Source organism: Lissotriton vulgaris, unplaced genomic scaffold (assembly GCF_964263255.1).
Source record: "Lissotriton vulgaris unplaced genomic scaffold, aLisVul1.2 SCAFFOLD_391, whole genome shotgun sequence".
In the NCBI taxonomy this organism is placed as follows: domain Eukaryota; kingdom Metazoa; phylum Chordata; class Amphibia; order Caudata; family Salamandridae; genus Lissotriton; species Lissotriton vulgaris.
The window spans coordinates 921,837-949,048 of NW_028247903.1; the positions used below are offsets into that span (position 1 = coordinate 921,837).

Below are 27,212 nucleotides of genomic sequence, written 5' to 3' on the forward strand. Positions count from 1 at the left end.
GCAGAGGAGCTGGCCCGAGTAGGAGAGAGAGCGGGGGAGCTTCAAAAGGAGCCTTAAAGTGACAGCGACGCGTGGAGACTGGGACAGCATCGTCTCCACGCTACAGTAAGGAGGTCATCTGAAGGGGGAAGGTGGCGCTAGAGCCTGCAATCAAATGATGATTCATTAGTGGTTGTTGGTTTTCTCCTCTACTGTAATCCATAAAGTGGTGAGGAACTTGAGGAAACCCTCTTTGACTGTGGGCTAGAAAGAGGAAGTTACTGGTACTGCATATTAACCATATCCATTGACTTCTGGAGTCTGATTAAATGCACTGTCAATGTTGATGATTAATTTAATAACTCTGAAAGTGCTATTACTGATTCAGGTGATTCAGGTGCTGTCTGGCCAAATGTTAATGTAATGCTGTGTTTAGAATTTATATAAAGTAAGCGGAGCACAGTAAATGCTTAACTGAGTAAAAAGAAGAATAAGAGCTACCTGCCAGTTTTGGTTAAGTGATCTATCTATTCTATAAATGCTGGTGGTTATTACTGATTTAATAACAGATGTACTGTGATGTGATAAATAGGTGGTAAATTGCTTTGCAGTTTAAAAGAAGTACTTGCTAATTCCAAGACAACCTGAAATGTATTAAGTGGTGTATTCTGAACACAAAAGAGCCAAGATATATATATATTATTTTTATAAAGCAGTACGTATTTTCACACATTTTTGGTGTAGTGTTTTCTTTTTGAGTGCTATTGCGTGGAATTACTTTTGGGTGGTCTGCAACCTTTACACTGTGCCTCTGATATGCTAGTCTTGCCCTAGGCCAGGCTACCCAGTTCCAACACAACCCCTTTGTCTTTATTTGTTAACTCTTGTTACAGAGTCTCCCAATGCCTCCCCTCTTGCACCAATTGACACTATCTCCCTAGTTTTAGTTTCAACCAGTCAGGGGACAAGCTGACTGATGTCCCGCTCCCTCTCTTTCTTTCCGAGTCTTCACCTTGACTGTTACTGCTTACCATATTGACTAATGTCCTTGCTATACTTCTTTGCTCTTGTCTTAGATAATACCCGTTATTTATGGAGTGCTGAGTCCTGAAGGAATTCCGAACAAAAATGTACATATATATTTGACCTACCATGTTCTTCTTTGAACCTTGTTAAAAACAATATATACATTAAAAAAAAAAAAAAATATATATATATATATATATATATATATATATATAACAGAATTTCAAAGGTACTATTAGTGTCTTGCCGGCTGGTTTGTGTTGAAAGTGAAGGGAGGGACATACCCAGAATTTCTAGCATGGAGGCATCAGCTGTACAATCACGGAAAGTCTTAATGCCTAAAAGGAAACCCACTCAACACCACCTGATAACAACAGAACACAAGAGCAACTCCTAAGCAAATGTAAACAATTTTATTGAAAAAAAAAAACAATTTGTGGTTTGTTATACACAATATAAAATGTTTACACTCATGGAAAAGTGAAAGCCCCAGAGGTGAAAACAGGAGGTTCGTGGGGGTAGATACTTCTGCCAAAAGGGAATAAGAATCTTGAGGTTCTAACTGTTCAGTAGATCAACAACACTTGGGGAGGGGCCTTAAGAATGTGGCCAAAATTCACGACAGTGGTTTACATTCAGTAATGTATGTCTGAAAGCCACCTCTAGGCTTGTTGCTCCAGGTTGATTTAGTATCCAGCAGGGGCATGGTTACAAACCATGAGAAAAGGACACGCCTTTCAAATGAGGCATAATGTATCCTCAGTTGCTGTTAGGTCAACATTCATATCTTAACAGTCTGCATCTCTTAGATGGCATGTGTGTGATTAGGTAACTATCACAAGGGACAAAGGGATTTTGCCTTCAAATTAATCGACATGCAGCAAGTGAAAATGTGCGCCCAACATACTTGTCTTCAAAGCGGAGTTATAATCTCACAAGAACAGAGAGTAACAGTGTGAGGGGCAAGTGTGTAAACATTGGTTTCTAGTATTCATATCCTGGCAGTCTTCTATACTACACACAAAACGTACAACTAGTGACAGCAGTCCTAGTTTTAAAACTGTGTTATTGTATGGCCTGGAAGGAGGTTTAACATAAAAAAATTAGCTGACATCCAGAGAAGACCTGGACTATAATCAAAGTGTTTTTTCCCAAAGTCAAATTAATCTGGAAGGCTACATACACAAAGAACTTTTCTTAGGCCCCAAATGTGGGTTAGTGGGAAGAGTCTGTTATCAGCACACCAATAAAATCCAACTCCCCAGAGTTCTGACTAAATAGTATGTATTCAGAGTTCTTGTCACAGTACATGCTGTATTTTTCCCCCTGTTAAATTCTGGCAGGTTTGACCTGCTTGCATTTACTGAAGTAGGAAGTATTTGACACACCTGTAATTACTAGGTGCGATAAATACCAACCAACTCATGATTCCGACCATTATGCAAACATGGGTTTGCGCAGGTTTCTGAAAACTCAGAATCAGGACCTTACGTGCAACTGAACGACTAGCCCTAACGGTCATTCGAAGGTGCCAGTCTTTCTGGAAAGTCAACAATCTGTCACTGACAATACCATATGTGGGGTCCACATTCATCTAATAATCTTAACACTGCAATTTCCATCATGAGCAAAACTATGAGAAAACCCCCAAAAAGCAAGTACGGCCGGCAAAATAGGTTAGCCCTCTACCCTCTCACCACTACACTTCTCCCAACACAACACAATGACGTTTCAGTATTTCTAGAGCTTTTTAAAAAACGATGCTGATTTGACCACCTGAAGCACAGTGACATTTTCAGTCATCATCTGCAATACTTTCACAACTTCTTACAAAAATGTATTTTGTGTTAATGGTCAAAAGCAGTGCTATTCAACATAAAAGTAGAATAAACAGACAAGTAGCAAACTACTACAAAAGTGCAGAATGTTAAATATTTTTAAGAACAAAAGCTTATTCAGAAAGAAGGGTATAAACATACTTAAGTGAAACTTGTTCCACTGAATATGGTCAGTCGTTTAGATGCTAAATTTAGTATAGTGGGGCAATGTGTTGAGGTCATGCAGACGTTGGCAACAAATCAAAGGATTATTTTAAATTCACTATTCATTATTAGTTTTTTGAAAACATTTTCAGCAGCAATTCACTGTAAACCCAGGCAAAATTTTGCACATGACAATGCTACATACGCGAGAGTCTTGTACAAAGATCATTGCTTCTTAAATTACCATGCCTGTGGACAAAACAGTAAGGAAGAGCCACATGAACATGTCATTTTCCTTACATTCACCTTTTTTTGTTCTTGAAAAGCAAGATTTTTTAGTCTGACCGAGATTCTATGAGAACATTTCTGAAAGTGTTTGTTGAAGTTATTCAAACACATTTCCCAATGACAAGTAGCAGCCAGACATTTAAGGGGAACGCTTCCTAACACTTCTAAGTCTTGACACACAGTGGGGTACTTCGCAACTTTAGGAAATTCTGAATGTATAGAATTTAAGTTCCACATCCCATCACCTTCCACTGCCAACGTGTTCTTCAGTGCGAACTCTTTGTCCCCCTCCCCATCCTCTTTTACCATTTAGGTGGCCTCACTGCCCGGCCCTCTACTTAGGAGTCATTCTAAATGCTGAGCAAACAATATTTTAAGGAAGCCAGGATGTTGAGTTCAATAAAATCAGATGGAAGGTTATTTCCAGAGCATGTCAAGATTACCTTGTTACACAGGCTTTTCTTATTTTTAGGGAGATTCTCTTGTTTCAGATGAAATATAATCTGACCACTTTTTATGAGAGACCACCCAGTTAAGCTCAGTCAACAAACTAATCAGCTTCACATTTTAAAAGAATAAAAATAAAAAAAATAAAAACTGGACACAAAGAAATAAGAAACGCACAGTTAAAAACAAATGTCTTATAGAATTTCTTCCACTGTGTATATTGATTTTTCATTCACAAACATGGAGTGTCATCAGGCCAACATTAATGCAAGGAAAGCATTAGAAAAGGTGACTTAAAAGTAAAGAATCGCTGCAAAGACTGCACTAATATTGATGGTGTTTTGCACAGGACTATGCAGGAGGGAAGAGTTTTTTAAATCTCAAAGAAGAACATAGGGTTGAATGTGCCATGCTGAAATCACCCATAGCACGGTCAGTGTTTGATATTACCTTTGGTTTCCTAAGGCTGTGGGGGCTTAAGAATGAAAATCCTGACATCACTACTGATCACAAAGATCCCTGTCGTCGTCTAGAAACGATGCAAACATTGGTGCTTATCACATTTCAAAGACATCAGTGTCTTCAGGTTGTCTGTCACACCAACACTCACAAAGACCAGATACACGGCCTTCATACTCCAATGGCTTTCTAGTCAATCTAGTACATTTAAGATTACATCAGAAACTATTTCCCAAGTGTTGTAAATAAAATGAAGCTATGTCTCAAGCCACAGCTTTGCTACATCATTGTCAAAACACTAAGCTTCACTGAAACAGTCCATAAAAAACTTTGGAAATTCTGTAGTAACTGGCAAGGCAACCAACTTTTTCAGGAAAGCAGGGCTCAAGTCTCCTGTTAATCCACCAACAAAGATATATAGTTTGTCATTTTTACATATTCTCTTTATCTGGAGTTAGTTTGGTAAAAACATCAAAGTCTCTAGCAAGCCAGTCCTTGGCAGGATTATATTGCAGCAATTTGGGCAGCTGAACAAGACCAAGTATATTGGTAGGGGCTTCCTATTACCGACCTTGTTCATTCAATTCTCCAATGATCTCCAAATGCAATTAGTGAACATAAGCATACCACTTCCCTTATGATCTGCAAAGATGCTCTGGCAGGCAGATATGTTAAAAGAACCGGTCTTCTTCCAGTGACATTGAAGACCGATCAGAAACACCTTTACCACAGATGTAAAAGAAAAATTCTGGATCTTAAATACACTACATCCTACATTATCAAATGACCATAAAAGTAAAAGGGCAAATCTCCATAGGGGTACACTCAACCCAGCACTCGCTTTGTTATTTGAAAGCACCCATCTGCATGTTAACAACGTGTTTCTCGGAAAAGGCACTTTTATAATACAATAAAGTACTAAAAAGCCACAGAGAAAATCATCAAATGAATCAGTGCAGATCAAAGAGCGATTGCCCAGGAAGAATACCGAAATAAATACAATGCAAAGCTCCAGTCAAATTTTGACACTGCTTTAGAAAATTCTAATTAGACCGGTTTCATCTACCAAGACTAAAGTGTTAATCATGACACTATGCAATCACCCAAAACGACTTCTTATTTTCAATTATCTGTGCAAACTACCTACACACATAAAAGAAAGGACTTCAGACAGCATTCTTCATATAGTTTGAAAAAGCATGTCTGACCGTGCGCATGTGGCAGCCCTTGAAGAGCTAACAATGAACAGTGTATGGAAATATGTGAATTATGATATTCTATACAAAAAAAAGGGATATTCTGTGAAGAGACCCTTATCGGAGGAAGCTTTAAATAGAGTCATGGCAGAGGCCTCCTCAGTGTAACACAGGAGGCAGGAGAGGAGCTGCAATGCGGTCATTCGAGACAACACCTAATGCACAGAAAACAAGTGCCATGGTCACCTCCCAAGTTCTGCATGTAGCTTATTGCTTCTGGCATTCACCCACCGATGTCTAGAAAATTACATGTGGCAACAGCTGCACAATTTGTATTCATGGCTGTGTGTAAGCCATGAATATTTATAGCTATTGAAGCTGCACTGAGGCGCTTTGTGGTTCTAACAGCTCTGATGATCATGGAAAGGATGCCTTTTCCTTTCCTTTGTCCATCTCTATCAAGTTTTTGGCCTTCTTTCAATGTTTAAAAAATGTGTTCCCTTTATGATTTGAGTTTAGAGAACAATAAGAAACCTTTCGCCTTTCACAATGCCCCACACATTCACTACCAGGTGATCGTGAACAGCTTATACATGCGATGGCATAGCACTAGCACGCTAACAAATTTGTATTGAGAGGTGGCTAACTAGTTATTTTAACATAGATCTCATTAAAAAAAAGTATAAGATAACACCGTATATATTGCTTCTGTGGGTCAGCCCAACGAGTGACATATATTTTTAAAACAAATCCTGCCCTGTATTTTGAGCATTTGTTTCTTTCTGATAAAGCTTAAACTGCTGTAGGACGGCTTTTGTAAAGATTCTAGTCTAACAGAAAACATCAAGCCAACCAAAGGTTGCAGCAGCTTCTGAATATCCACAGAGGGATGATGCAGAGTGCATTGCAGGAAGCATCATGCACCACGTGCCACACAACTAGGAACAATGATACATCCAAAAAAGACCGTGCCTAACACGACAATAAATGCAAAGTTTGAGCCCAGGCAAGTAAGCTGGGAGACACAGAATACCTCTTGTAAACATTGTTAGGTAAGGAGAAGAGGAGATGGAGGAGGGCCTGTAAGCAGAGGGACAAGAAGTTGTTTGTGTAATGGTGAAGCTGCTCCTCACCACGAGTACAATATAATGATATAGAAATCCTGCACTCCATTTGCAAAACCAAACAATACTAGTATGGTTAAAGTGTAAAAATATATGATCTTCAAATCACACACTGCCCCACACTCAAACCCTCCCCCCAAAATTTGCAAAGAGTGATCAAACGATAACGAAAGAATAAGCACAACGCTGTCCTTGCTCCATGATTAGGGCGCAGTATTCACTTCTCGTGGGGGCTTGACTGGACTTCATACTCTTCTTCAGAGACCTCAACAACAGCAAATGTGTTCTTGTGCCCCCGCTGTCCTAATAAATAACTTCTTTTCAGGACCTAGGCTGGGAGGAGCTCCTCCCAGTGCAGGTGTAGGAAGGATCCTAAAACTCATCATGCCTTACTAAGGCTTCACCAAAATCCGTGGCCTGGCTGCCCACAAACAGGTCATATTTGTCAACAATTTCTTCTTTGGTTAGCCGTCCATCCTGTGGAAAAACAGGAGACGTAAAGGTTACTCAAATATCTAAAGCAGGGCAATAACTACAAAAAAATCTACAACCAAATTGCAGGCCATTGCCGAAAATGTTACTTACTCGTTAGTTCATGAGAAGCTCAGGACCCCCACCAACAGGCCACATTATTTCCACGTTAAAAATCAATAAATCAATACCCAGACACACTCAGCCCGGTCAGAGAAGGGATGTGACGGCACAGGCAACTCTCAATCCCTTCTACCACTGTCCGTTTTACATCAGACAGTAAATTATATTGTAATAGCGGAAACTTGAACACAGGCTGAAAGAAATGTGGTGCAACTTACTCTACTTGCACATTTCTAGGGTGGGTGGTTTTATATAAGGAAGGTGAAAGTTTTTTTTTGGGGGGGGGAGGGGTCCGTTTCTCCAAGCTAAGCCCACTTAAATCTCTGATAGTATGCAGGCCGACACAATGGATCATTTCTTTACACTATGACAAAGTCACGTACAGTATTTATCCAAGATCCCATCACAATACAGTTCTCCAGGACCCCTACTGTTCATGTGACTCTTCGAAGTCACAGCTACCACTTCACCATCATGTACATATCACTGCTTTTTAGAATATACCATGTGCACAAAGGACGACTTCGTTTGATAGGCCAACACAGTTAACCCCTCCCCCGCTGATGACGGAACCGCTCAGTCATCAGCTGCAGTGGCGCTGTGCTGATGATGGAGCGGTTCCGTCATGGCCCGCCCGACGCTCCTGCGTGGCGCGAATTCCGCGCCTGCGCTGAGCGTTCCATTGAGCGGGTGGGGCCATGACGGAACCGCTCCGTCATAAGCACAGCGCACCCGACGCTGGTGACGGAGCGGTTCCGTCACCAGCATGCGCCCGCCGCATTTCCGCCCCGCCCCTTAGCACTGCGGCGGAATAGCCGCCGCAGTGAAGGGGTTACATTAGAATGCAAAGCTAGTCAGTGTAAAATTTCATAATAAGCAACTCCCTTGAGTGCATTTGTTTAAAGAATATGCAATGACAAGACTGGCAGAGCTCTCCTACTTTGTTTTGGTCTGACTCGTATACGAGATGGCGAGCTTCAGCCTCTGCATGATCGTAGTCCGATGGGAGGATCCAATCTTTGGTTTCATCCTTGTCCATTTTCCCATCACGGTTCTTGTCTCTAAACTCGACAAACTGCTCCCGCTCGGTTTTCACCCACTCTGGTTCTTCACCATCTCCATCCTGATTATACATATCACCTGCATATATAAAGACACATATCAATATCTATGAAAACACACTGGTGTGCATAAATTACAAATATAACCCCTATCTAAACTTCTTAAATGGATATTTTTAACTGAAAAGACTACTCATGCAAATACTGCCATCCACAATCGCTCCAGCATGAGAAGAGATCCTAGCAACAAATAAAATGAGATGATGTGCCCCATTTCGCAGGCAGGCGGTTTTGTATAGGACAGCGCTTGCTTTACATTGAAGGATCCCTTGGCCTTCAGCTCCTTTCCTGTGCCACAAAGAAATGGCTGACAATGGATAAGAAAATTAACACTAGAGCTTCAAATTTCTCGCTCACCCAAGGCACGGGGTAACAGAAGCATGTTTTCGTTAACAGATTATCAGAAATGAAAATATCATATTAAATTGTGTTCTGGGCCCTTACTGTAGCCTGAGTTCTAATGAAATCAAAGAAAACAGAATGAAGGAGAACTGAGGAAGGTTTATCTCAGTGTGGAAAGGAATGCAGCCACATGCATACACATGGTACGTATACTGCGCTCCTGTGAAACTGGTTTTGGTCACCCGCTTTGAATGGAGAAAATTCTTAAATGGGGTGATTTCATGTGTATACTGAAACTTTGAGTTTAATTTCCCAATGTTGTGTTTGAAAATTCAAAATTTCTACGTGGCTATTTTGTTTGTTTCTACAGGCACAGTCTTCTGATCTGAGACAAATTATCACCTAGGCTGCAAACATACATCATGCATGCCAAGGCCATCAGCAGTCTAGAGGGCACACATGACTTACATTAAATTAATGCACCAAAACTGCTTTAGGATAGACCATAGTTGATGGCTCACTCATGCCCAAAAGTAGATGCACAGAAACCGGTAGAAACAACTGAGGTAAATCGGCAAGAAGGCTCATGCGCAGGCTCAGAACAGACAACAGAATATGGTGGGCTGCATTTTAGAGTAAAAATCTGAGGGAAAAGTTTGCAACATTAACAACTGGAAATGGGCACCCATACAAAAATGAATGTGCTCACCAATGTATTCCTCCAAATCAATGACACCATCCCCGTTTTTGTCAATGTCTTCCATTGTTTCCTAAAATAAAATGAAGGATATGACATTCAGCTAGGGAAAAACACCTAGTAAAAGGGTTACGTCACATGCTGCTCTTAAATAACAGGGAACTGCCGAACACTGCCCCCCCCCCACCCCCCCCCCCACTGGTCTGGCCACGAATCAAGGAAGCACTCCTGTTTTTATATCACACCAGCAGTTTCAGTATCCGTTTATATTTAAAGACAATCTACCAAATCAAATCATGTGTTTGTTATGCGTGACTACTCAGTCGTAAGGGTCTCAAGGCGCTGGGGAGGGAGGGTGGGGGGGGTTCGCAGGTTTCAGTCCATCAAAGAAGTGGTCTGTCGAAGAGCAAGGTTTTGAAGATGGGGAGCAATGTTATAGGTCTGAGGTGGAGCGGAAGGTCGTTCTAGGCTCTGGCCGCGCAGAAGGAGAAGGAGCGGCCTCCCAATCTGGTCTTTCTGGTGCAGGGGACCACAGCGTAGGAGAGCTGGGCTGATCGTAGGGTCCTTTGGGGTGCATGGAATTTGAGTTGGCTATTCAGGTATGTTGGTCCGGTGTCATGGAGGGCCTTGTGAGCGTGGGTTAGCATCTTGAAGGTGACTCAAGATTCGATGGGGAGCCAGTGATGTGTGCGTAGGTGCTGGGAGAAGTGGCAGTGTCTGGCAGGTTGAGGACCATTCTTGCGGCGGTGTTTTGGATGTTCTGTAGCTCGCGGGTGAGGTTTTTGTTTATTCTGGCATAGAGTGCGTTGCCATAGTCGAGCCTGCTGGTGACCTGGGCGTGAGTGACGGTCTTTCTGTGTTCGAGGGGGATCCATTTGAAGGTCTTAGGTAGGAGGCGGGGGGTTGGAAGCAGGAGGACGAGACAGAGTTGACCTGGCGGTCCATTTTGAGCTCGGAGTCCAGGATGATTCACAGTTTGCGTGAGTGGTCCCTGGGAGTGGACGGCCTTCCGAGGGCGGGGGGCTACCAGGTGTCGTTCCAGGCATCTGGGTTCGGGCCCATGATGAGCACTTCCGTTTTGTTGGTGTTTAGTTGTAGGCAGCTGTTTTTCATCCATTTGGGGACAGCTTCCATGCCTTCTCGAAAGTTGTCTGGCGGTGTTGGGTTCGTTGGATAGGGAGAGGATGAGTTGGGTGTTGTCTGCGTATGACACAATGTTGAGTCCGTAGGTTCTGACGAAGGGGCAAGCGGAGCCATGTAGACGTTAAAGAGCATAGGGCTGAGGGAGGACCCCTGGGGGACTCCGCAGGTGGTAGGTGTAGGGTCCAGGAGGAAAAGGGGAGGAGAGTCTGACCCGCTGCGTTCTACCGGAGAGGAAGGAGCGGATCCAGTCGAGGGCCTTGTCTTGGATCTCTGCATCATGGAGCCTGCGTATTAGGGTGCAGAACCTGTGCTTCTTTCCTCATGTGGTCATTTTCGATGGCTGTTTAACAATAGTTCTTGCATCTTTGTTTCCAATTCTTGTCCACTGGTTCTTTTTGTGGTGCTGGTTCCTTGTAGGTTTTGTTTATGGCTTTTGTATGAAGTCTGTATAGGGTCCATCATGTATAATATTTAAGTTAAGTCCATTATCCTCCCACCTACTTGTGTTTTCTGTGAGCGATTTGCATCACTCGGAAGAGTTAGAGGGAGATCCTCTAAAGTTTCCACCTCTTGATTTCCCTCTGCCTCTGAAATAAAGAATGTAGTTGTTGCTGTTCACCTGGAGTGCTCCCGTAGCCTTTGCAGTTTCATTTGCCATTTTAATACCCCCAGGTTTGGTACACTCCTGGCTCAGGAAGCACGTTACCTGTTGGGGCATGTCTATGATACTACACTGTACCTCAGGCTTAAAACCGGAGATGTGTAACCAAGCATATCTGTTCAGGGCCACCCCCGATTGCCTGTTTCCTGTGACTGCAGCACTGAGAGCGGACTTAAGGAAGGAAGAACAATTGTTACTTACCTGTAAACAGGTGGTTCTCCAGTATTGGTGTCTTTCATAGATTCACATGCTTGAATATTCCCCGTCGTCGGAGTGGGAGTCCCACGGTAAATAAAATAGCAATAAATACTAAATATATATAATAATATATAATAAATATATATATACATAATAAGGAAAAACCCAAAAAACGCATAAAAGAAGCATAGGGTACCTAACCAAAAAGTTCCACATAGGAATGCATGGGAATATAAAAGTTCCAATGCAGCCTATCCTTGTCATTATGTTAGTCCAAACTGCAGCCAATCAGGCGCCAGCAGCCCTCTAGAACCTTCTCCTCAGAGCTCAAGCCCTCAGATTTTCGTAGCACAAGAGTGACCACAGAGTCTATGAGGAGAAGAGAGCCTCTGAGGGGAGGATGGGAGGGTCGCATGTGAATCTATGAAAGACACCAATACTGGAGAACCACCTGTTTACAGGTAAGTAACAATTGTTCTTCTCCAGTATTGGGGTGTCTTTCATAGATTCACATGCTTGAATATAGAATAGTTAGCAGTCCGAATCCCCACACAAAGTTTCCAGAATGCAATGTATCAACAAAAGGTAGGAATCAACCGGTGTAATAGCCATGCCATAGAAGTTATACAACTATATGTATACATAGAGAAGACATGAATAAAACTGGAAACTAGTAGGAGGAGGGTAGAAATGAGGCTCACCTTATTGAAAAAGATTACGGAGCACAGCTTGTCCCACTGCGGTATCTCCTTCAGCCATGGCACCCAGATTGTAGTGCTTTGTGAACGTGTGCCTGCTGGACCACGTGGCTGCTCTGCAAATCTGATGCAATGGAACTCAGGCAAAGAGTGCAGTCGAAGAGGCCATAGACCTGGTAGAGTGGGCCCGTACTGCAGTCTGTAAAGGCTTTCCCGCTTTCTGATGGCAGAAAGCAATCGCCGAAGCCACCCAGCGGGCTACTGTAGGTTTGGTGACTGGTCGCCCTTTTTGAAAGCGGCCATATGCCACAAAGAGCTGATCCGATTTTCGGAACTGGGCTGTTCTGCTGATGTAAAACTTTAAACATCTTCTAATGTCCAAAGAGTGCAAGCGTTGTTCCGCAGGAGATTGCGGGTTGGCAAAGAAAGACTTCAGTATAACAGGCTCATTAATATGGAAGTCTGAAGGCACTTTTGGAAGAAAAGTAGGATTAGTGCGTAAAAGCACAGAATCCGGTTTAAACTGCAGAAATGGTGGTTTGATCGTGAATGCATGCATATCACTCACTCGACGTGAAGACGTCAAAGCAAGTAGAAGCGCGACCTTCCAGGTGACATACTTGAGGTCTGCTCTATGGATTGGTTCAAAAGGTGTAGTCATTAATTGTGATAGGACAATATTGAGGCGCCACTCGGGAGGGGGACGCCGAACTGGAGGAAAAGTCCGAAGGAGTCCTTTGAAAAATTGACGTATTAACCTGGATGAACATAGGGAGGCGGAGCCATCATGGCGGAAGCGTGATATTGCCGCCAGAAAAACTCTTAAAGTAGCATGTGACAAACCCGACTGAGCCAGTTGGAAAAAGAAAGGGAGGAGCTAAGCGGGCGTGGCACGCAAAGGATGTACTCCGGCGTCTGCACACCAGTGGCAAAAACGTTTCCATTTCAACTTATAGGTCTTTATAGTTGATGGAGCCCTGGCCTGAGCAAGGATGTTACGACACTCCTGAGGGATGGTTAGATGTGCAAATTCACAGTGTTCAGGTTCCAGGCTGATAAGCTCAGGGAAGAGGGGTCTGGATGGTAGATTTGACCCCTGTTCATGGAGAGAAGATCCATTCGAGGATGAAGAAGAATGGGTTTGCATTGAGACAGGAGGAGCAGCTCCGAGAACCACGCCTGTCGTGGCCACCTGGGAGCAATCAGAAGGATGTGGCAGGGTTCTCTCCGAATCTTCCAAAGTACTCGTGGCACTAGAGGGATCGGAGGAAAGGCGTAGGCGAAGAGATTCGACCAATCCATCAAAAGGGCATTGCCTTGGGATCCTTTGTGGGGATGCCAGCTTGCGTAAGCGGGGCATTTGCGGTTCTCTGGTGCTGCGAAGAGGTCGATTTCCGGGAATCCCCAACGACGAAAGACCATATTGAGTGTTGGCTGGTGGAGTTCCCACTCGTGGTTGGATGATCGGGATCTGCTTAGTGAATCCGCTAGAAGGTTGGACAACCCCGGAAGATGAACTGCGGTGATTGTGATTTGATGATTGATGGACCAGTCCCAAATCGACCTCTGCCAGGCGGGATAACACCGGAGACTTCGTTCCGCCCTGCTTGTTTATGTAATGCATGCAGGTTGTGTTGTCCGTCTGTATGAGAACAGACTCCCCTTGCAGCACTGGTTGAAATGATTTCAGGGCCAAAAAGATAGCCATGAGCTCCAATTTGTTGATGTGCCAGGTCTTTTGATGCAGAGTCCATTTCCCATTGACGGAAAGGTCCTGGAGGTGAGCTCCCCAACCCTCCAGAGATGCGTCCGTCGTTAAAGTTAGATCCGGGGTGTTGAACAGAAAGGACGTGCCTGCCGCAAGCTGATGTGGTTGTGCCCACCATCTGAGCGCTTTCTTCATGGGGACGGTGATGGTAACCTGATCGTTGAAGGAACCGGTGACTTGACGCCACTGTTTGTCCAGTGCCTGTTGAATAGGTCGCGCTCGTAGTCTGCAATGAGGGACAAGAGCGATGCACGACGAAGCCATCCCTAGAAAGGACTTCAACAAACGGACTGAAGTGCACCTCTTTGCCAGAAGTAGTGAAACTAATCGGAGAATCCTTTGCCGACGTTCCCGGGAGACAAACGCCTTTGCTAGTTTGGTGTCCAGCGTTGCTCCTAGGAAATCCTTGCAAGTTGTTGGCTGCAATTGAGATTTCTCCAGGTTGATGGACAGACCCAAGGAACGGAATACTGTCTGACAAATGGAAGTATGGTGTTGGAGTTGTGAGCGGGATTGCGATTTCAGTAGGCAGTCGTCGAGATATGGGAATATCTGGATGCCTTGGAGACGAAGAAAAGCCATGACCGGAGCCAACATTTTTGTAAAGACTCGGGGGGGCTGACCGGAGGCCAAATGGAAGTACCTTGAATTGGAAATGAAGGTGCCCCACCTTGAAGCACAGGAACTTTCGATGACCTGCGAGTATTGGGACATGGAAGTAGGCGTCTCGGAGATCGATGGTCGTCATGAAATCTCCGACAGAGAGTAAGCGCAAGATTTCTGTAAGCGTTAGCATACGGAAGGACTGATCCTTGAGATAGTGATTCAGTGCTCTCAAGTCCAATATGGGTCTCCATTCTCCGTTCTTCTTGACGATAAGGAAAAAAACGGGAATAAAACCCCTTCCCTCTCTGAGACTTTGGTACTACTTCCACCGCACCTTTTTGAATGAGAAGGCGAACTTGATGAAATAGTTCCTTGAGGTGCGGAGGTGGTGGTCCGGAAGGTGGCGTTGGAGGAGGTACCTCGACAAATTCCAATGCATGGCCTTTTTTCACAATGTCGAGTACCCAACGGTCCGTTGTAATGGAGGACCATTGAGAACCAAACAAAGAGATTTGCCCTCCAATTCTCCGTTCGACAGACAAGTCATTGACGTTTGTTGGACGTTCCCCTGAAAGTGGACTTTCCTCGATAATTTCTGGCAGGTTGCTGACGGGAAGACTGTTGACGGTTTCCGGTGAAACGTTGGCCACCTTGGTTATAGGACCGATACTGACTGCTTCCTCCACGAAAAGTGGATGCAGTGCCACGTCCTCGAGCACCCCGAAAGGGCTGCTTCTTAAATTGAAGGTTACCCAAGGCCCGTGCAGTGTCCGTATCCTTTTTTATGGATTGCAGCGCTTCATCAATATGCGCTCCAAATAATGACTCGCCGTCATATGGCATATCCAGGATCCTTGTCTGAACTTCCTGTCGAAACGAAGTTGAGCGTAGCCTGCAATATCCACTGGAGGAGAATCCCCTGGCGGCACCTGAGAAGGGGGTGGTGTCTGAGCACGATAGTCATCCCACTCCGCTAAATGTTCCTCACCATCCCCATCCCCATCCACATCCGAAACTTCTCCATCCTCACGCTCTGGAGGATTCTCGTAATCATCATCATCTGGATAAATTGTTGTGTGAACTCGAACTGATGTACTCCTGTGAACAGTAACAGGCGGCGTCGGGTGTGAAGGAGCCAGTGCCGGCTCTGTAACTGGGTTCAACACTGATGGGACAGCGGCAACATGTGGAGATGGTGGGAATCGTCGATTGTAATCTTCCAACATACTTTGGAGGTTCGATATCATTGATATAGGCAACATCGCAGCTGGTACTTGAGGGTGAGTTGCTTGATGTTGGCCATACTGTTCCTCTTCATCGTTACTGCAGTCTTGGCACTTTATGTTCAAGTCCGAAAGACTTTGAGCTTGGTCATCAGACTCTTGATCTGAATCAGTAGCAAACAAAGGAGATGGAGGATTAACCATGTCTCCTTCTGTGAAAGTCCCGAACTGGATAGATTTGCTGGACTGTAGAGGCAATAAAGGCATTGAAGCAAATGAAGAGGCTGGCGTGGAAACTGTGTCCTGCGTACGCGTCGACGGCATGACATCAGTCGTCTTCTGCGAGGGAACTGGCTTTGATGTCGTCGCCGACGAGGAGACCGTCGACGGAGTAATCTTCATGGACATCGTCGTCGTCGACGGACCCTTCAATTTCAAGGTCTTCGTCGACGGAGCCGTCGTCGACGGAGCGGTCGTCGACGGGGCGGTCGTCAACGGAGCGGTCGTCGACGGGACAGATGAAGCAGGCTCTCTCGTCGACGGGACAGCCGTCGACGGTACACTCGTCGTCGAGGGCGTAGACGAACCCACAGTCTTCGATCCTTTCGTCGACGACGAACGGGTCGTCGACGAGTGAACTCTCTTCGCCGACGAAGATGTAATTGGAATTAAAGAAGAAACAGTCTTAGAACTGAGAACCACTCTCATCGACGACGAAGACGTCGACGCCGAAGCTGACGACGATCCAGAGGCCAGCGTCGTCGTGACTGTCGTCGTCGACTTAGATCCAGAGACAGCCATTCTCGTCGACGGAGCTGAAACTACCGTCGTCGACGGAAAATCAGTTCTTCACAGAAAAACTGGAAATTGAAGCAGAAGGAGCCTGAGAGCTATGTCTCGTGGGCCCAGACGTGGTAGGTAATGGTGAAGACACCGCAGGGGTTAAGGCGAGGGGTAGTTTCCTCTTTTTTAGAAATGGGGAAGGCACCTCCTGCACACTACCACGCTTAGAAGCTGCTTTAGATCGGCCTGAAACAAGACTTTCAGCATCAGAAAGTATATTGTCTTTATCTTTCAGCCTTTGAAGCCAAACCAGTAAGCGGCCCCCTCTGTCCTTAAGAGTTTTCTCTGAGAATTTTCTACAGAGCTTACAGCTTCCCACTTCATGGTCCGGGTATAGGCAGTAAATACACTTACTGTGAGGGTCGTCATGAAATCTTAGCTTTCCACAGGATGAACAAGCTCTGAAGAGAGACTTCTTACTTGAAGACATAGTGGAGAACTGGAAAACACTTGAAGAGAAGAAAACTGAGCAGAGCTCAGGGAGACTCCCTTACACACGACGTGCGGTAGAAAATCTGAGGGCTTGAGCTCTGAGGAGAAGGTTCTAGAGGGCTGCTGGCGCCTGATTGGCTGCAGTTTGGACTAACATAATGACAAGGATAGGCTGCATTGGAACTTTTATATTCCCATGCATTCCTATGTGGAACTTTTTGGTTAGGTACCCTATGCTTCTTTTATGCATTTTTTGGGTTTTTCCTTATTATGTATATATATATATATTTATTATATATTATTATATATATTTAGTATTTATTGCTATTTTATTTACCGTGGGACTCCCACTCCGACGACGGGGAATATTCAAGCATGTGAATCTATGAAAGACACCCCAATACTGGAGAATTTGTAATGATTCCCCTTTTGTGGAAATCGTCCGGGAGATGCCACATAAGGTCTTGCATCCCACCTGAGTGTTGAAGCGCATGCCAGTTTAATAGGGCGTTTGAGCTTGCAATCAATCATTGTGTGACACCTATTCAAACTATCGTTTTCCCGACAGCTTCTTACCTCTTGCTTTCTTTGCCTGGAGGGGGCTCCATGGAAGCAGGGAATACAGACAGATTCTTTGCTGTGGCACAATAACAGAATCTGATTAGACATGCACTTGGATGTATTTTGGAAGCTCTGTATTTTTTCTCTGTGTGTAGGTTGGCTCCTTTAGCAGTCAGGGAATATATCCTTACATTGCTGAAATATGATTGGAAGCATTGAGAGGAACTAGTTCTTTCTGTATACAGAACTGAGAATGTTGAGCAGGAAACATGTGTCTTCCTTTCCTACTTTCATCCCCACTCCTAAAGCATTGACCGCAATTTTAACCACTCCATACAGTGCATCTATCATTCAGAGGGGATGGTCTCGAGGGAATACCTCAATCTCCTCCTAAGGACTTGACGTCTTCCCACATAGTTTCTTCGTGTGGAATTTCCAATCATGTGTGCTTAGGGTCAGAGCTAAAAATAAATTCCTCCTCCACCCCCATGTCTGTATCTTTGCCTGCATCTAATCTTTTCTCCTACTCTGTTTCTAGAAACTATTGTGTTGGTATTTTAACACCTTAGAGCCGTCAAAGCTGCCTCAGAGGCTTTTTTCTTATTAAGCAGGTGCTAAATTTCAGCTTCCAGTGCCCTCTTTTTCCTCTCTATGGGGGGAGATTTTCTATCCTGTTGAGATTGGAAATTTCTTTGGCTCCTTCGACGGCGTGTTTATTTGGTGTCGAGCAAGTAACCTAATGTGGATTCACGCCCCCTGGAAAACCTCTGAAAATTCTCTCTCTAGCGTCGGGCACTGGTCTCGGTTTTCTCTAGACTGTTTTCCGTTGTTCTTCAAAAGACTTCTCAACGACCTTCAATGAAAACAAGTCGGGAGCTTTATGATGTGCTTCTATACCAAATGGTGGGGAAAAAACGAATCTAGCATGGTAGGCACAGACATGGGCATTGTCGGATTACAGTCCACAACACATTGAGGCTCTGCCCAAAGTCGACACCCACCCACAAACTAAGATACGTTTTTTGTAAAACAAGGACCCTTCCGGATCAAACTACTAGAGGCAGAATTGAGCAAAGCATGTGAACCAAAAAGATGTTTTATGATATAAAAATGCAATCTCCCAAGATAAGCAGCAAAGGCATGATATGTGCAAAGGTTTTTGTCAAACGTAATGTCTGATAGGTGAACCTTAATACAGAACAACTGTAAGCAAAATCTTGCCAACTATGGGGCGTATGACAGAACAGTCTATAGGTCATGACTAGATTTCAAGTTTCAGCTGCGTATATGGAAATTACTGGATGCTGTGGACAGTACAGGAGATAAGCTTGGTCTAGCAGGAGGATGAGGATCTCTCTAGAGCCAAGGCAATTTCTGATGCATAGACTTCAGTTGATCTTTCCAGGGATACACATATGTAATTACTGTGTCAAGACAGAATCCAAGTATTCAAAACTCTCTCACTGGGGTGGATGTGGACTTCTTGTCCTTTATATGCAGTCCCACGGTTCATTGAAAAACCCAATATGACTTTCTGCCATGAATGTGATTTCAGGAGCTAGCTAAAACTAGAATAACATTTACCTTTTCGGTGTGAGACACTAACATGCATTTGATAAAGACCAGAGTCATGAGCTTTTGTTCGAAAGTATATATTCCACTGGTATTACTGTTATTCATGAACTTTAATCATTTCCTGCATTTATTTGCAAAGGAAGAAGTAAACATAACGCTCTTTGAAGGTATAGTGTTCACCCAAATCCTCCTTGTGTAACTGATAGACCTGGGGTATGAAAAATAGTCTGAATTTCATATCTTTACGTTATTTGTTTTCAGGTAAAAAGAAGTTCTGAATACTATTTTTGGGACTCAAAACTATGAGAATAAAATGCACTTGATGTCGGGAACTTTCACACCCCTTCACCTTTTAAGCAGTGCGCGCACCCTTAAAATAGACAGCCCAATTGCAAAGGCCTAATAGGTGAAATGTTCAAAGACAGCCTTGCTGAACCGTAAAATGTGTATCATATTCCACAATTTCACGCACCAATTAGTTTTTCATTATGCCGTGGTACTCAGGAAGATGTTGAGAGAGCCTTCCTCCCACCAAGACATGGTGGTTACGTGTGATGGAAGCAAGCAAACAAACTTGGCACATTCTTTGTTAAAAGACGGCAAATATTTGTGTGAAATAATGATTGGCACTCAAGAGACCAACTCACTCTTAAAACACATTTGTCTTGAAATGCTGTTTGCCCCAGTCTTATAATCTTGGCAACACATACAGACTTATCAGTCTCCTTATTCAGCTCCTTAACAGACTCACTACATCGTTCAATAGTACGGACAAGGTCCACTCTTCTCAGCATAGGGAAACAAAATCAACATAAAAAGCACACGCACCTTTGAAAAGGTATAGTGTTTATTGCAGTCAAAGTTACACAACCACCAGCCAACCTTCCTTCCAACTGCCGCCCAAACTTAACTTTGATTTTCCACGCACGTATCAATGTGTATGTCGATTTTTTCCCACAAATTTATATGCAAACCTTGAGAAAAACTTTGCTCAACTTAAAAAGACATTCACAATGTCCTTATTCTGAAGGTGATGGTGCTTCTCTGATGACATCTAACAGCTCTTTCTTTGGTTTGATACCCAACATACTTCAAGTCCTACGTATGTCACACTATTTACACAAATGTACACTTGTACTCGGCCATTACATCTCTACCTTCCAATATTTCAGTACCTGTTCCAAAGGAGCATCATGTACAGGTTTCATTTTCTCGTGAGAAGAATGTCAACCTTGGGAAAAATGTCACCTTGTACACCTTTAAATGAGTCTCTAGAAATCAGCTGCTGCTAAAGTTAACCCAAATGGCATTGTTAAAACTGGAAGCAGCCAATCAGGGTTATGAAAGCAGTCAATGTATTACTTATGGGGTGTAAGGGAACATGAAGGTACCGGGCAGAAAGATTTATTATGCAGAACTAAGTGAAGCTTCTAGTCTTCAATAACATCAGATTCATTCTTGGCAACAGGAAACTACTATGTTCTTGTTGAAAATTCGAATGGCCAATGCACAGTCTCAGAATACCATAGGAGCATCAAATCACAACCAGTTAAGCTATCCAGTCGGATGACTATTACCCATGCAGCCTTTAACTTGTTCAGTTCTTGTGTGACCTCTTATGGTATTAACATTGGTATGTTCCTAACTTTGTTTACAGATGGAATAGTGTTGTCGTTTAGCAACATCCTATTGATAACACACTCTTGTTTATATGCTTTACCAGAAAACACCCTATGAAACTCTTTAATCAATCTCTGATTAGTATATAATTCACTTCCACTACACACAAGACTTGCTTAGGACCGTTAGGATCGGAACAATGTCCAGAGCTCCCTGATCCATTTACCTCTACACAGATGGACCTTTATCTGCAATATACAGCGTTTCTATTGCACGCCTGTTTTTGAATTCAATAATTTCACACAACCTAACATTTTAAATGATTCCCTGTGAAGCTTTCAGGACTAATTTTAGAAGGGTCTAGATCGTTTTCTAAACTCAAAAACTTTTCTTCTCATACCTCTTCACTGACGAGGGTGAACAGTGAACTGGTACCTGCCACAATGTTTATCATTATATCCCCGATTTTCTCTTGATAAATTGTTTTCTTTATTACACCATCAAAACATATACTGATTCATCAGACCCTTATTCAGTTCTGCAGCAAACTCCCTAACATCTTCAATGATATTGGCAATGTCCATCGCTTCCTCCAAAAACAAATTCTTGCTTGCTAAGAGTCTTTCCCGACTCTTCTTATTATAGAACCTTGTCACGATCTAATTTGTCATCCAATGTTATCTGAAGTCTTGAAATTTACATTTTGTTGCTAACACCCTTAGAGAAGTATCAGTAGCTTGTTGTTTTCTTGGGAATAACACATCTTTTGACTACAATAATTGATGGTTTCTCCCCAAAAAAGTTTAGTTTTTTAATCTCTTGATATTTAACTAATTATTCCTTAACTACTTGTTCAAAAACTGTTAAATATTTTAAACGTTTGTGGCCCTCCATACATGTAAATGTTCTAGTAGGTAACCCTTCCTGCCAAAATTACAATTAAGATAATTAATGGGTCCCATGGATACCTTAAATGCTCTGAAGCACTCTTTCCACCTAAAGTTGTAAGAAAGGCGGTGATACATCTACAGACTGCATCATATAGGCAGACCTGCTTCAGGATATATAAAAATACTGCAAATTAGGCAGAAACTGTTAACATTATAATGTATTTAATTTAAAAAATAACCCTATCAGTTTGGTTTTGGCACAATAAAGGCTGTGCAAGTTGGCAAGCGTTCACACACACGCTTGTGAATACTTCAGGAAACCAGTTCCTGAAATTTCTAAAAAGGATGCACTTCCTGCAAAATAGATTGGCTTGGTTTGCAAGTAGTCTCTTCAGAAAACTAGATGCCTCCACATGTACATGCAATGATGGAATGGAGTGGAATATTGTGTATTGCCTCAGAAGTACATCCTCTGTTTTCAAGATAAACAATGCAGACAAAGATTTTGCTGCAGATTTCGGGGGTTTTAAAAAATGCAGGTAACACACGCCCGGGAGGCCTTAAGCTCCTTTGCAAACAAGTTACAACTGCTCCATGCTAGAGCAGAACAGTGATTTTCCCTCTAAATGGTGTGCACACCGCTATGCACTCTGAACACCCTCAGGTCATAGCTCAACAGTCCACCTCAACTACCCAAATACATTTCCCTGTGGAGCAATATAGGCAACTCAGCAATCAGAACCCAATTTACTATTATAGAAGGCACAACCGAAATACAATTCTAGAACTGTCAAGACTGATAATCAGGACAAGCATGGAAGCACATCGCCCTAGAAGTGTGGGAGCACTGCAAGGTGGGACATTTGCTGTTACTAACAAATTCCTGAACGTTCAGTCAAAGAAATCAGATAAAAGGCTGTTTCTGGAACCAACGTTTGACATTTGCATGGCATTCTTGGTAATGAAAGGTGAGTGGAGTGAAGTGAAGTAGTGTGGCTCACTGGTTAGAGGCGGCAGACCCGAGAGCAGAGGACGGCCCGGGACCAGGGTTCGATTCCCGGCGCGGCAGGTTTCTGGACCAGGGTCAGCGGACTCGATAATTCTCTCGCCTCGGTGCCCACTCTGATCAGCGATCACACTCGGCAACTCTGGGCATTAGCTTGCCTCATCTTCATTAACGGCCCCACCAGACCGCCGGGGATGCCTGGTCTCACCCTGGAGATACCCATTAAGGGACCATCTCTCAGGGAAGCCAGGAAGGGTTTCGCAGCGGTCGAAGCGCCTTGGGACCCTCCGGGTAAGTAGTGCGCTATATAAATGCCTATACATACATACAAGGTCATGGTATCCAGGAGACACACACCATGCAAGACTTACTTGGGTGTAAAAGTTTCAGACTTGGGATTGGTAGATCTTCATAAGGGGCTGAAAGGCCCAAACATCATGGGTATCCTCTCTAAAAACTATCATCATTTCAAAGTTCTATATCTTGCACTTTCTATGGATATGTTATTGGTTCTTTCCTTTCCTGGGTGATAGGTCCATTCACAGATGTGGGTTACCGGCTTAATCAGGAAAAATGTGCAAATGTAGGATGGTAGATCATTTGCAGCTATTGACTACATTTCTTTATATTTTTTTATTCTATTAAAATCTCCACAAAACACACTTTTAGGAAAAACCTCCACAGAATCACCTTGCGTTATGAGAAATTCAGATTTTGGTCTGCACAAATAACGCCAACCTCTAAATGCAGATTTGTGAATACATTTAAAAATGTATAGATTTTGATTCATCCCCAATTTAGTTTTGCATTATCAATAGATTAATATTCAGTACACAATCAAAAAGTGTAAACCAGTGATCGACTTATCCCTTGGTATTGTGGGTTCCTAAGCAAACTACAAACACTATTACATCTCTGCCCCCTGCAGCAAAAAGTTAGAGATGAAAGGAAAATGGTACTTACGCTATAAGCAACTGTTTGTTGCATGTAGTACTATAGATTCACATGTTGTTCATATTTCTGCAATCTAGTGTTGAGCTCGGATGTGTGCAAGTTGTTTTTCTTCGAAAAAGTATTTCGAGTCACGAGAAAGAGTGACTCCTCTTGGTGATAACGCGCAAGGCCATCGACTTCATTGTAGTTTTCCTGCACGGCTTGCAAGGATGGTGTATGAAACAAAGTGAAAAGTAAAGAGATGTCCATGTTTAAGAGGAAAAAGAGAGATTAAAAAACACTGCAACAGCCTCAGGAGAGGAGGGGGAAGGTGTATCTATAACACTACACGCCAAGAACAGATGCTTACAGGGTAACATTTTCTGTTCGAGGCATGTGTGGCTGTAGAAACACATGCTGTGCACAGACTGTAAAGCAGTCCCCTCCAGGAGTAGTGGCTAACTTGTGGATGTGGCATTGGTTTTGAAATGAATGCAAAGAACCACCTGAACAACATTAGCTTGTTGGCGGGCTAGAACAGCCACACAGTGGTGTTTATGAAAGCATGTTAAGCCATAGAAGCTCCTTTCTTTTCGAGTAGTGTGTGTTCTAGAAGTGGGTAGAACCCTTTTGGCATAAGAATAACATGGCTGAATGTATTTAACGAATTGGCAATGCCTGACTTGGATATGGCCCTCCCTTTATGAGGTTGGGAGAAAGCCACAAAACGTTGTTGTGCCTGTCTTAAAGTCAAAGTACTATCAATGCAGTACATAAGGGCTTGTATAGACAAAGTTCTGCAATGGAGTCTGGTTGTAGGTCGACTGACTGATTAAGATGGAATTGAGACACTATCTTAGTTAGGAATTTGGGGTTGGTGCAGAGGACAACCATGTCCCTATGTATTTGGAAGAAAGGTTCTTCCAGGGTTAATGCTTGAAGCTCACTGACACGCCTGAGTTAGGTAACAGCAATTAGAAATGCCACCTTCTAGGATAGGCTTTAATAACCGGTATTTTGAAGAGAGATATGCGTGTTGTCTATTCTAAAGATAGGCAGCTAATGTGGCTAGATACAAGCGTATGAAAGTAAAGTCTAGCCCAGAAATTCGAAAGTGAAGCAACAGACAATGTTAAATACTGTAGCTTTGAAAGGGTCAATTATTTTTGAGTAACAGTAGCAGGCAAACCTTTTCTATTCGGATGCGCGGCGGGCACAGCAGGTCTGCGGGCTTCTTGAAGAATGCTCAAGCACTCAAGTAGAAAATTAAGGTATCCAAATTTTATGACCTCAGGAGCCAGATAGCAAGGTTGAGAGACCTGGGTGCCTGATTTCCCATGGTTCTGCATAAGGTCCACCCTCTTGGGAAGCCTCTCATGGAGGACCAAAGAAAAGTCTAGCGGAGCTGTGAACCACGGCTGGCGAGCCCATGTGGGAGCTACCAAGATCAGTGTGAGGGACATTGCCAAAGCCTCCAAACCAGAAATGGAAAAAGGGGAGAGGAAGACACGCATAGGCAAATATTCCTGACCAATTCATCAATTGTGCATTGCCACTGGAATGACCTGGAGTTGAAGTTTGTGCATTGAGCGTTGTGCCTATTTGAGGGATCTGTCGTGCTAAGCATTCCTGCAACGGATGCATGTGAAGCCTTGGATGAGGTACTACAGCTATGCAGGAGACCATCGTGCCTAATAGCACATGACCCTCCTGACTGCGAGTTGTTGATCTGGTTGGGACATGGGAATTAGTGCTTGAAAAGACTGAATCCTTGCAAAATTGAATTAGGCTAAGCCTACCCATGTGTTGTGCAGAGCCCCTAGGTAAGGCTGAATCTGTAGGGGTTGGAGGTGGGATTTGGTGGCGTTGATAGGAAACCCCAACTGATGAAGTAGATCTACTATTTGTGTGTGTTTTTGGCACTGCTGCCGGGTGGCAGCTTTGATGAGCTAATCGTCCAGATATGGGAAAATGTGAACGCCCTGTCTGGGGAGATGGGGGGCTACCACCAGAAGGCATTTGGTGAATAACCGAGATGCAGTAGTGACCAAAAGGGAAGGACTTTGAACTGATAGTGCCTCCCATCAACCACAAAACTGAGATATCGGCGATGAGCAGGATGTATTGGAATGTAGAAGTAGGCATCCTTTAGCATAGCCATAAAATTGCCCTGATAGAGAAGGGGAGTGATATCCTAAAGGGTTACTATATGAAATGAAAGTGTTCAGACAGGATGTATTCGTTTAGAGTCCTGAGGTCCAGGATTGGCCTGAATGACTCGTCTTTTTTGGTTATGAGGAAGTATAGTGAGTACACCCTTGTACCCTGCTAATGGCTGGGGAGAGCTCTATAGCCCCTTTGAGAATGAGGGCTTTGAATTCATCTTTTAGTAGCGTTTAATGTCTGTTTGAGGGGTGGAATGGTTGGAGGTAAAGTGAGCTTCACACAATAACCCTATTGGATACTTTCCAGCACCGACTGGTCTGAGCTGATGGTTTGACATGTGGGAAATAACCCTTATAGGTTTGACGGTGGTTGTAGCTCCTTTTGGGGATGTATTCTTACCTCTGCCTCTGGTGTTGTTGCCTCTATAGGACCATCTGAGATAACCCCAGGAAGAGGCATCCTGGCACTAGTTGTATTGGTAAGAATTGGAGGCTTCAGAGGAGATGGTCTTTGAACCTCCACGGTAGGATGGGTAGCTAAAGGAACTACAAGGAGACTTGAAGGTCAACGCCAAAGCATTCAGCACTGATAGTGTGCTTGGTGCCGAGGCAGATGAAATCGATGCAAAGGGTCAACTCTGTGAGAGGGTGGTCAGAGCCACAGCACTCGGTCTGGAAGAGTTCTTCAGCGTAGAGCCACAGCTGGGAAGGGCATCTGAAGCAGTTGCTGGTGCCAACCATGGCCCGAAGGCAGTGGCGGACCGAAAGCCTATCTCTGATGTTCCAAAGGGACTGCATGCTTCTTGGCAGAAAGTTGCTCAGGATAGTGTCAAGGGGGAGAGGGTGCCGCACTCATGGACTGCTGAGTAGGTGGAAGGACCTTGATCTGCAGGTCAAAAATCAGGTCGTAGCCGGAGATGATCTTCATCTGCAGCCGATGGCTGTGGATGATGTTGTCCCTCATCGCAGCCGGGAACAAAAAAGTCTGGTGTATCTTCTATGCTCCTCTGCAACATCTCGAGTCGAAGGGTGCAATGGGCGCCAAGAATCTTATTGAAGCAACAGGAGCAGCAGCGACGCAGTTAGCCTCGTGTTTCGGCAACAGGCACAAATTAAAGACCTGACGTAGATTGTTCAGCGGGTATTTCGTGTGGCGTCCGTTCCATCACCGTCGAGGCATGGTGGAGAGATTTGACAGAGACAGGAGTAGACCCCGAAGGTCATGGCCCAGGGCTGGCAGTGGGGGGGGATTCAATACAAGCTCGGCTCGATCAATGTATTTGAACGTCGACCCGCACATGAAGAAGAGGAACACGTTCGAAGAACAATTCCGACAGAGGGAAGGTAATGTGTGAACCAAAAAGGACACCAAGACTGTCCATCCGGAGCACACGTCTGAACCCGCCAGAGGATAGAAAACAATATTAACAATGGAGTGCATGCACATTTTCACCAAGAAGAGTCTCCCTACCTAGTGACTTGAAAAGACTTCTTAGAAGAAAAACAACTTACACACATCCGGTCCCAACACTAGATGGCAGGACTATGCAGATCATGTGTATCTACACCCATGCATGCCTCATAGCTCAAACACTTTGTTGCCCATTTATCTTTTACTCCACATATTTATTCGCT

The 27,212-nt window shown here is 43.8% G+C and overlaps 1 protein-coding gene across 2 annotated transcripts in view; it reads right to left on the reverse strand.

The window, feature by feature from the left end:
• Positions 1-1,396: 1,396 nt before the first annotated feature.
• LOC147664984 (calumenin-like) overlaps positions 1,397-27,212 on the reverse strand; it is a 73,050-nt gene continuing 47,234 nt past the window's right edge. For both annotated transcript variants that reach the window (XM_086949845.1, XM_086949846.1), the window contains exons 5-7: positions 9,268-9,328; positions 8,036-8,235; positions 1,397-6,978 (exon numbers count right to left, since the gene is read on the reverse strand). In XM_086949845.1, the coding sequence (XP_086805971.1) occupies positions 6,874-6,978; positions 8,036-8,235; positions 9,268-9,328 (366 nt within the window). In that variant the 3' untranslated portion in view covers positions 1,397-6,873. The remainder of the gene's footprint in view (positions 6,979-8,035; positions 8,236-9,267; positions 9,329-27,212) is intronic.